The sequence below is a fragment of the Schistocerca nitens genome, chromosome 3 (genome assembly GCF_023898315.1).
Source record: "Schistocerca nitens isolate TAMUIC-IGC-003100 chromosome 3, iqSchNite1.1, whole genome shotgun sequence".
Classification (NCBI taxonomy): Eukaryota; Metazoa; Arthropoda; class Insecta; order Orthoptera; family Acrididae; genus Schistocerca; species Schistocerca nitens.
This window is the reverse complement of record NC_064616.1, coordinates 763,258,131-763,270,264: the sequence shown is the minus strand read 5'-3', so window position 1 is coordinate 763,270,264 and position 12,134 is coordinate 763,258,131. Positions and strand designations below refer to the sequence as shown.

At 45.5% G+C, this 12,134-nt stretch overlaps 1 protein-coding gene across 1 annotated transcript in view; it reads right to left on the bottom strand.

Moving 5' to 3' along the window:
* The window catches only part of LOC126249419 (alkaline phosphatase, tissue-nonspecific isozyme-like), a 592,519-nt gene extending 580,830 nt beyond the window's left edge, over positions 1-11,689 (bottom strand). The window contains exon 1 of the mRNA XM_049951072.1: positions 11,576-11,689. Within this exon, the coding sequence (XP_049807029.1) occupies positions 11,576-11,689 (114 nt within the window). The remainder of the gene's footprint in view (positions 1-11,575) is intronic.
* Positions 11,690-12,134: the final 445 nt, after the last annotated feature.

Below are 12,134 nucleotides of genomic sequence, written 5' to 3'. Positions count from 1 at the left end.
AAAGTAATAGGAAAGCACTCCGTCTTCAGGCCACGAGTGGCCTCCCGGGACCATCCGACCGCCGTGTCATCCTCATGGGAGGATGTGGATAAGAAGGGCATGGGGTCAGTACACCGCTCTACCGGTCGTTATGATAGTATTCTTGACTGAAGCTGCTACTATTCGATCGAGTAGCTCCTCAACTGGCATCACGAGACTGAGTGCACCCCGAAAAATGGCAACCGCGCATAGCACTCTGGATGGTCACCCATCCAAGTGCCGGTCACGCCCGACAGTGCCTGACAGCGCTTAGCTTTGGTGATCTCACAGGAACCGATGTATCCACTGCGGCAAGGCCGTTGCCTAAATTAATAGAAACAGTTTCTAATTTATCGTAAAATCTTACTAGTTTCATTTATTTGGATTATAACAATTAATAACGAAAATTAACGTGAGTGAAAATGTACGAAAGTAGAAGTAAAAAAGTTACAAAAGCATGAGTCTGCAAAAGAGCCTTTTCAAGATGATTACGGATGTGTGGCTATGAGCTGCCTCTGATTTCAGTGTGAAGTAGTGTCATGGTTAGTTAGTACAATTAGCCGGCCGAAGTGGCTGTGCGGTTCTAGGCGCTACAGTCTGGAGCCAAGCGACCGCTACGGTCGCAGGTTCGAATCCTGCCTCAGGCATGGATGTGTGTGATATCCTTAGGTTAGTTAGGTTTAATTAGTTCTAAGTTATAGGCGACTGATGACCTCAGAAGTTAAGTCGCATAGTGCTCAGAGCCAACCATTTAGTTGGTACAATTGTATTTGAAATGTAAGCTTTTAAGTTAAGTACACATTTGACTGAGCTGAAATTTCACCAGCTCATGGTGTTACATAAGACGTTACCTAATGCTCCAGTGTGGTCAAAGAAGGCTGGGTCGAAAAAGATCTGTTCTTTGGTCTCGAAGACCACCTGATCTCAGTCCTCTGGATTTATATCTGGGGTTATCTCAAAAGTGAAGTGTACAGCACTCCCACTGACACAGTTGAAGAGCTGGAGCAGCGAACTGTACAGTCTTACAGATACTTACGAGATATTCGTAGGATTTTCTAAAAACAAATCGTAACTCGCTGCAGGGACGAGAATCGTATTTCAACCAAATACAAGAAAGGCATGTGGAACACCTGCTTCATCGTGTAGGAGTATACGGTAGAATGTAACACTTAATGAGCTCAAGTAGTATTGTATATTATATTAAAGTAAGCCATGTCTTAAAATTGTGCCAAATTAGATCTGGACCAACAGAGGACCTTATATTTCAAATGCGTTTGTAGAGTTCCATTATGTATATAAAGCAGGGTATGTCCGAGAGCTTCTCTCAAACCCCTGAAGCGCTGTAATCCAAACTTAGCACATAAACAGCAGGCCTCACAAGTATCAGTACTGTGGGGTTTATAATCCCCTACAGACAAGAACGTTTCTTCTTCAGCTCCTGTCGTACATGCTGCCCTATATGACAGGTGTGTTATGTGGAAACGGTATCTGTTTGCCAAATCAACCTGCTCTGCAGGACAACCTGCATGTCAGGGACAAGTAACAGTTTTCTGGACCGGACATAAAGGCTGTCCTGCATGATAGGCATGTTGTGGGAGTGATATTGGCCATCAGGTGTGGAGCTGGAGATGCATGAGGCAGGTGGAAGGTGTAAGTAGTAATGGAGCAAACTATGTACTCCCCATGTTGCATTGTTGCCAAATTTATTCAAGATGAAGGATCCAAGATGGTGGTGATAGTTATGGGAACGTCGCAATGCCGTCATGGCAGGAAGTTCAAACTTTGGTGGGAAGATAGGTCAACTCGTCTACCTCCACTAACCGAACCCCCTCCCCTCCCCCTCCTACCCCCACCACAAAATGGCGGGAAGTTCAAATTCCAGCAGGACAGTGCAACACACTACAGCCACCTCCACTAACCTAAGAAAATGGCGTGAAAATAGGTCACTTGGGCTACCTCCACCAACCTAATTCATCCAACCGCCACCTCTTCCTAGTAATTGGCGGGAAAAGGACTCAGCCTGTGTTGGATAGGATGGACGTAAGTCTTTATTTTGCAGGCAGTCTTTATTGAAACAATTAGAGGCTCTACCTCCATCCAGTGTCTTCACCATGAGGTCTGGAGTCCAACTGACATAGAACACATTACCACTACCAGAGGGTGCCATCACCCCTCCCGTGACGTAATCCAAGATGGCAGTCTGGAGGGTAAAAATGGCAGGAAAAGGACTCAGCCGGTTCTGGGCTGCTGGAGAGAGGAAGGAGTGTCCTTTATTTACTTTGGAACAATTTATTTATGGACAGGTTTGACATAGTATATTTATTACACTTAATACAAAATACTCACTCTGATGTGCCTGGGGTCACAATACACAGTTTACAGACCTGCAAACTACTCGCAAATAATGCAGTACACTGATGTATAGACACGCAAACAACTCGTAAATTACCGAAATAATGTAGTACACAGCACCCAGACCTGCAAATCACCGAATCACCGAAATAATGAAGTACACTGATGTACAGACAAGCAAAAAACCCATAAATTACCGAAATAATGCAGTACACAGCATACATACATGCAAGCAACTCATAAACTGTGAAAAAATAATGCATGTGTAATGCTACGCAAACACGCACACAGTGCTTAAACAGCTGAAAATAATGCAGTCCACAAACACTCATAGCACGTAAAAAGCGCTTTTGAACTATCATCAGCCACGATGTATCAGAGGCTCCAAGGCAATGCCAGAAATATGATTCACTAGTGGCTGTAATCATCAAAGGACTTCTCCATCGGATACAACGCAGGTATGTGGACTGGAATGACTTGATTCTAAATCATAGACGTCATTTCTACTGAAAGCGTAACACTAGAGATCTGAGAAGCCAGTGTACGTTTCTTACGAACTCAGTCAGCACACCATCTAATACTGTTTGTGATCCTTCTCCATCAACTATCGCCTATAACTCAGTGGATACATCGCAGAACCTATGACATGACATCGAGACAGAGTGTGTTACAAATACTGGAGAAATATCTAGTGGCGGCATGAGGGAGTTGCATATAATGGTCTCATACCACACTCCTTAGCTGAATCACTTTCAAAACTCTATAATTTTTTTAGGAGGGTGCACTGTCGGTGACATGTTACTGCACTGCTGGTCTGATTATATATATACCTATGATCACGGTCTATATTCAGCGTCATAGTATTTGTGTGAAAAAAAAATTCATTCAGAGGTAATGCCATACCTCGATTTATAAAGCCAGTATAGCTTTTAACATGGATACCTGTGTGAACCTGTAGAACCAAGACCGCTTGTGATGGTAATATTATTGTGTTTTTTAACATCTGGCTGTTTGTAAGACGATTATGCCTCTCTTTCTAAGTCACAGTGGTCGTACTAGCAGGAAAAACGTATGAGACATGTCCACCCATTACTGATTTTCAGTCAGTATTATTTCGAATCGCTAGCAATCAGTTATTGGCGAAGTATTATACTTAGTAGTAGGGGATGCGTGATAGGTTCACCTTGAGCATCAGGCTTACAAAGTATGTGTTTGTGTTCCAACATGTGCAAAGGAAATGACTATGTCCAGTCATAAGGAAGGTATGGATTTGACATGGAATATTGTGATAGCAAAGGGAAGAGTATGTCGAGAATGGTACAGATATTTCTATTCTCAGAGCCACACCCATGAGCAGTGTGTATTTCCAGTACTTCGGTCATTGTCGAATGTTGTTCAATGGCAGTGTGTGCCACGCAGCGCCGGTGGCTTGTGGTGGGAATGATTCACGTTTCTGGCTAAAGGTATGAGCTGTCCGAATGGCGAGACCTGTTGGGATACAGGAATGTAGCTGATTTACCTATGTCGTCCTCTAGACGGCCGAATAGCGAACTAATACTTAGTATGTGTTGGACAGCTTTCGTGATCACATGGAAATTTGGGAAGCTTCAATGTGCACATGTGGCTGCACATTTCACGCATTTATTTAGCTGAGATAACATCGAATGTGGTTTGAGTATTTAGCTGATGAAAGACAGGTGGAAGGCACATATGCTTGTTCTCTAGACATGAGAAACACTTTAGCTGACTTTTAAATTATAGGCATGATTTGGAAAGACAAGTTGAAGCAGACCATCCATCTCTGGCGACGATGCCTTCACTCAACCGCCACTGTGACATTAGGACAACTCCATACCAGTAGCTGAAGGATTCCGAAAATTCCCGCCATTTTTCTCATCTGTAAGACAGTGCTTCGAATTCTGTTTGTGTAATTGTCCAGATTCCCCTCCCCCCCCCCCTCCCCTGTGCTTAGACAGTGCTCTCTTTTCAAATAACAAGAATGCTTTCAATATTAACCGTGTTTTCGCGAGTGTGCACATTATGAAGTCTTTTAGCAATGAGGACATTTAACATTTGTGAGATGTATATTGACAGCAGGCTGGGCAGGTAAACACGCATGCACAGCTAGATGGTTCAAATGGCTCTGAGCACTATGGGACTTAACATATGAGGTCATCAGTCCCCTAGAACTTAGAATTACTTAAACCTAACTAACCTAAGGACATCACACACATCCATGCCCGAGGCAGGATTCGAACCTGCGACTGTAGCGGTCGCATGGTTCCAGACTGAAGCGCCTAGAACCGCTTGGCCACAGTGTGCACAACTAGACGCAGTTCGCATGTTCCATTATGATCTCGAGGGAGAGAAAGCAGTCAATGTTATTCTGGAACAGATTTCTATCACGCGACCTGTGACGTCAGTATCCACAGGTTTTGTGCATGCATGCTAGACACGTTTCGCATGTCCCATTAGGGATCGCAAGGGGTGAAAGCTGTCGATGTTATTCTGACACAGATTACTACAGCACGTCCAGAGGGGGGACTTGGCTGTTATTTACATAGATATGTGACAATGGTATAACACTGATAATCTTTTAGCTGTTCTGCAAACATCTCTCGGCACTGGACCCGCACCACAGCTATGTTCATCGTGCTAGCGATGGTGTCTAGGTGAACATGTATTTCGACAGGAATTTCTCAGGTGTCAAGTATGAAAGGGATGCCACTGCTTCATGCTTGCGGGACGCGAACAGACACCTGTATGTGGCTTGGTAGCTGACAGCCGCGTCATCACTTTGTGAGGACTGCCCATGCATCCCTACTCCTGGGGGCACGTACGGAGTCGGCATCGTCGGCGTTGGGCGCGCATTGGAGCCTCTGATACGTTGTGGTTGATGATATTTCGAAAGTGTTTTTGACGTGCAATGAGTGCTTGTGCACTGCATTATTTTTCAGCTGTTTAAGCATTGTGAGCGTGTTTGCATAGCGTTACACATGCATTATTTTTTGACAATTTACGAGTTGCTTGCATGTCTGTATGCTGTGTACTGAATTATTTCGGTAATTTACGAGTTGGTTGCGTGTCTCTACATCAGTGCACTGCATTATTTGCGAATAGTTTGCAGGTCTGTAAACTGTGTATTGGGACCCTTAGCACATCAGAGCGAGTGTTTTGTATCAGTGTAATAAATATACTATGTCAAATCCGTCCCTAAATAAATTGTTCCCAAATAAATAATGTACACTCCTTCCTCTCTCCAGCAGCTCAGAACCGGCTGAGTCGTTTTCCCGCCATTTTCCCCTCCAGACCGCAATCTTGGATTACATCACGAGGGGGCGACTGCGTCCTTGGTGGCAGTACTGCGTACTAGGTCAATTGGACTCCGAACCTCATGGTGAACACACTGGATGGAGGTATTGCCTCTAATTGCTTAAATAAAGACTGAAAATGAAGACTTACTTCCATCCTATCCAGCACAGGCTGAGTCCTTTTCCCGCCATTTCGTAGGAAGAGTTGGCAGTTGGGTGATTTAGGTTAGTGGAGGTAGCCCAAGTGTCCAATTTTCCCGCCATATTCTTAGGTTAGTGGAGGTAGCCGCAGCGTGTAGCATTGTTGGAATTTGAACTTCCCACCATTTTGTGGGGAGAGGGGGAGGGGATGGGATTCAGTTAGTGGAAGTAGCCCAGTTGACCTATCTTCCCTCCAAAATTTGAACTGCCCACCATGACGACATTGCGACATTGCCAAATCTATCGCCGCCATCTTGGATCCGCCATCTTGAAAAAATTGGGAACAGTGCAACGTGGGGTGGTACATAGTTTGCTCCACTACTGGTTTAGAGGGTGGTTGGCAGGTGGAAATGGAAAAGGTGGAGGTGGATGTGGATAGAGAGAGGGGAAGGAATATATGCTCTGAGGGAGGAGGGAGGAAGATACAGTCAGAGAGAGGGGGTGGAGGGATTGGACAAAGCGAAGGGTAGGTAGAGATGAAGAGACAGATAGAGGTAGGAGGATGTTGTGGACAGTACAATAGGAATTCTGTGAGGTGTAGAGGGTATGTGGAGGTATGTGACGCCAGATATCTCCATACAGGTCAAACAGTTTCTGAAAATTACAGACCCATCGTTTTTGGGCATAGAGCTGGCGCCAGATAGCGTCCCAGATATTTTCCATCGCTTTATGAATAGATTTTGATGGTTAAGATATCAACGTGAGTTCACTAATATGCTCCTCAAACCACTGCAGAAACATTATGGTCTTATGACATGGCCGGTTATGCTGCTGGAAGATGCAATCACTGTCAGGGAAGATGTAAAACATGAATGGATGCAATAGGTCTGCACATAGTCCACAGCTGCCATACTGCATTCGGTTACCACCAAATATCTCACATGTGCCCAGGTAAATATACAATACTGACCCCTCCAGCCTACATTCACGATGAGGACAGCCAGTCGCCTGAATGGCGACGTATGTGGACACAACCATCTACTTGGTTTAACAAGAAATGTGATTTATCCGACTAGGCATCTCAGTCGGGAGTGCGTAGGAGGTGTGCGCTACCAAGCCCTATGTCCAGCAATGCGCACGGAACAGTGTGCTCCGAAACATTGTCGTCAGATCTACCACAGGTCGTGCCACCTATGCTGCTTTACAGAGTGGACATACGTCCGACATCCACATTCTGTGGTGAGGCGTGGACTCCTAGCAACTAGTCGCCTACTAGTGGTTCCACAGTCCACTTTCCACAGATGCTCACATGGCGACATTCACTCTCGTGGTGGACAATGGTCATAATTTTTTGGCTCATCATATATATCTGCCAAGGTATGAAGTCCATCTCCTTCTTCCCCCTCTCTCTGTTCATCTCCTTCTCCCCTCTCTCTCGGTCCACCTCTGCCATAACCACTCACTATCCACTTCCTCCTGCCTCTCTCTCGGTCTAACTGCTACTCTCCCCTCTCTCCATTCTTCTTCTTCTCCTCAATCTCTCTGTCTGCTCCTTCCCCCTCTGTCCACCTTCTCCTCTGCCCTGTAAGTCCATTTCATCCTGCTCCCTCTGTCTCTACCTCATCCTCCCTCCCTCCCCCTGTGCATGTCCTCTTACCTTTCTCTGTCCATTTCCCCCTCGTCTTTTCTCTGTCCATATCCTCCTCCCCGTATCTCTGTCAACTTATTCTTTCTCCTCTATGTCAGTCCATCTCTTCCTGTCCCCTTTCCTCTCCACATTATCACCACCACTCCAACAGGATGTTGCTAGTTCTTACCCCCACGTTATTTCTTTCCTGATAGCAACTAATATATGTACCAAGTTTGGTTGAAATCGATCCAGAAGTTTAGGAGGAAGTTTTTACCCGCGTGCTTGCCCGCCGCGTACGCACATGACACATATATATATCTAACATATTTCACACATATTTGTACACATATTTCACTTATATCTATAGCGAGTTTGGCCCTGCAGTCTCGTTTTCACGCAGTTCAATGATTATGATGTCACATCTCCTGACCAATGTGACACACAATGACATAATTTTGTGCGTATATACAGCGGCACATGTCGACACTGTCTGTGAAATGTGTCGTGAATAGAGTTATTAGCAAAGGTGTAATAAATTAAAACGTTACACCAGATGCGGCAGTTTTACTGCAAGAACAGCGCAAATGTAATAAGCGATTAACTTTTTCCCTTTCATAATTTTGCAGGGGTTGTCAGCGAGAAGTTTCTGAAATGTTTGAAATTGTGTGTTAAGTTTGTTGCAAGTCACCAAGTGCTCTCATTCTCAAATACTGGATGAATAAAGACTGGGTATTCTCGTGACGTGGGCTACACTTCTTTTTCACTCCCATCCCTCCCATTTGACATGTAGGTGGTTCTTACCCCCACAGCGATTATATCCAGATAGTAAGTGGTATGTTACGGCAAGAAAGTTCTTCTCGACTGCCTAATCCAGAGTGACGAATAGGAACTTAATTAAAAATTGGAAACAGATCCTACGATAGACAACATGTCTGTTCTTCTCGACTGCCTAATCCAGAGTGACGAACAGCCCGAAACACTTCGCGCGCCATATCAGAAAAGGCGTGACACGAACGCTTCCGAAGTGCTTCGTCTGCAATTTCGTCAGTCTTTTGTTTTTGATTTAAATTGTTTTTAATAATTTTAAAATGACTGATTGATAGTCAGCTGTTGAGAGATATTTATATTAAAAAGTGAAGTCATTCCAATGAGTAGTTTAACTAATAATAATAACTATACTTTAACGTTTTGGCGCCCTTGCTTCGAACACAGCAGCCAATCACAGAGCAGTAGCATTATGCAGGCGGTCTTTCTCACGGGAATGGTACCGAATCTAACATCTGTCATAGGTACCTCGCACCACATTTCGTCATCTATATACTTCTTGCATCTCCAGTGCTCTGGGAACAGCTTCTTGGAGCCTAACATGACGGCTGACTAAGCCAGAAATATTGCAATGTGTATCAAGTTTATTTGAAATCGGCTCATTGTCGCTTATAAAATACTAATACGACCTATTCTTGAGTACTGCTCGAACGTTTGGGATCCCTATCAGATCGGATTGAGGGAGGACATAGAAGCAATTCAGAGGCGGGCTGCTAGATTTGTTACTGGTAGGTTTGAACATCACGCGAGTGTTACAGAAATGCTTCAGGAACTCGGGTGGGAGTCTCTGGAGGAAAGGAGGCGTTATTTTCGTGAATCGCTACTGAGTAAATTTAGAGAACCAGCATTTGAGGCTGACAGTAGTACAATTTTACTGCCGCCAACTTATATTTCGCGGAAAGACCAGAAAGATAAGATAAGAGAAATCAGGGCTCGTACAGAGGCATATAGGCAGTCATTTTTCCCTCGTTCTGTTTGGGAATGGAACAGGGAGATAAGATGCTAATTGTGGTACGAAGGTACCCTCCGCCACGCACCGTATGGTGGATTGCGGAGTATGTATGTAGATGTAGAAGGAGATGTGCAACATTCATATATACAGGGTGAGTCACCTAACGTTACCGCTGGTTATATTTCGTAAACCACATCAAATACTGACGAACCGATTCCACAGACCGAACGTGAGGAGAGGGGCTAGTGTAATTGTTTAATACAAACCATACAAAAATGCACGGAAGTATGTTTTTTAACACAAACCTACGTTTTTTTAAAATGGAACCACGTTAGTTTTGTTAGCACATCTGAACATATAAACAAATACGTAATCAGTGGCGTTTGTTGCATTGTAAAATGTTAATTACATCCGGAGATATTGTAACCTAAAGTTGACGCTTGAAATCTCCGACGTTCAGTTGCGTGTTGTAACAAACACGGGCCACGGTCGGCGAGCAGCATCTGCAGGGACATGTTTACGATGACGACCGTGTTTACGAGTGTGGCTGTAGTGCACTGTTGTGGTTTGGTCTAGCTGTCGCAGTGTCCGCATGTAGCGCTTGCTGCTATTGTTATTCTGCATTCGTCTCCGCACGCAGACCAGCTGCAGTACACCGTGTTACCAGACGTCTGTGATAGTGTAGTGTTGTAGGAACTGTGACCATGGTGTATTCGACCTCTGAAAAGGCGGAGATCTATGGCGAGTGTCGACGAAATGCAGCTGAAGCCTGCAGGGTGTATGCAGAATGGTACCCGGACATAGAGCATCCAACGTGCCGCACATTGCAAAACATCTACCGCCAACTGTATGCAACAGGTATGGTCGTAGCACGCAAACGGGTCCGTAACAGGCCCGTCACAGGAGAAGCGGGTGCAGTTGGTGTGTTAGCTGCTGTTGCCATGCACCCACACATGAGTACACGGGACATTGCGAGAGCCGGTGGACTGAGTCAAAGTAGTGTCATGCGCATACTGCATCGTCACCGCTTTCACCCGTTTCATGTGTCGCTACATCAGCAATTACATGGTGATGACTTTAATCATCGAGTGCAATTCTGTCAATGGGCATTAACAGAGAATGCGTTGCTGTTCTACCTGTTTACCGATGAAGCAGTTTTCACAAACCACGGGGCAGTGAATCTACGGAACATGCATTACTGGTCCGTGGACAATCCTCGCTGGCTCAGACAGGTAGAGCGACAGCGACCGCGGACTGTAAATGTATGGTGCGGAATCATTGGCGACCACCTCATTGGTCCTCACTTCATTGCAGGGGCCCAAACAGCTGCAACATACATCGCGTTTCTACAGAATGATCTGCCAACGTTGCTCGAAAATGTCCCAGTGGAAACGCGTCGACGTATGTGGTATCAGCATGATGGTGCACCTGCACATTCCGAAATTAACACTAGGCTGACCCTTGACAGGATGTTCGACGGACGTTTCATAGGACGTGGAGGACGCATAAATTGGCCAGCCCGTTCTCCTGATCTTACACCTCTGGACTTCTTTCTGTGGGGTACGTTAAAGGAGAATGTGTACCGTGATGTGCCTACAACCCCAGGGGATATGAAACAACGTATTGTGGCAGCCTGCGGCGACATTACACCAGATGTCTGCGGCGTGTACGACATTCATTACGCCAGAGATTGCAATTGTGTGCAGCAAATGATGGCCACCACATTGAACATCTATTGGCCTGACATGTCGGGACACACTCTATTCCATTCCGTAATTGAAAACGGAAACCACGTGTGTACGTGTACCTCACCCCTCATGGTAATGTACATGTGCGTCAGTGAAAAAGACCAATAAAAGGGTGTTAGCATGTGGACGTAACGTGCTGTTCCAGTCTCTTCTGTACCTAAGGTCCATCACCGTTCCCTTTGGATCCCTACGTAATTCGGTTCTCTCCGATACACACGATCGAACAGCGGAGGAGTGGTACTCAAGCGTCAACTTTAGGTTACAATATCTCCGGATGTAATTAGCATTTTACAATGCAACAAACGCCACTGATTACGTATTTGATTATATGTTCGGATGTGCTAACAAAACAAACGTGGTTCCATTTAAAAAACGTAGGTTTGTGTTAAAAAACATACTTCCGTGCATTTTTGTATGGTTTGTATTAAACAATTACACTAGCCCCTCTCCTCACGTTCGGTCTGTGGAATTGGTTCGTCAGTATTTGATGTGGTTTACGAAATATATCCAGCGGTAACGTTAGGTGACTCACCCTGTACATTTTATAACATGTGTCGATATAGCATCAGGAATGCGGTTACGTGTAGGATGTAGTTACCCTGGCGAGTGCGGTGGCGGGGAAGCGGTCCCAGGTGAGGTGGTGGTCCTCGCCGGACGATCCGAGGCGCTGCCCGGCGAGAATGCGTGCGGCGGTGACGGTGGAGAGCCCCATACCGTCGCCCACGGCCAGCACGACGTTGCGCGCCCGCGCACTGCCCCCGCGCTCGTCCGCCTCCGCCTCCTCCAGCCGCCGTCGGATAGCCGCGTGCGCCGCCCGTTGCCACGCCTCGCCGTCTGCCGACAACGCATCACAGTTAAGACACGCGTGGCAACTGAGAATTGCGCTGCTGGTAATTTAAATTGCAACGCTAGGAAGGAAACCAACTAACGAAACTTTACTTGCTGTGCGTATATTGTGTATTAAGAAGAATGCATGATAAAATTGATAGATGATTGGGGTGTACAGGGAGCGAAATTTAGTACACAGAGCTGCTCCCTCTGATAGTAATAGCGGCTCTAGACTGGCTGGGCATCAAATCGAACTGAGCTTGGATGACAGATACAGGTACGTACACTACTGGCCATTAAAACTGCTACACCAAGAAGAAATGCAGATG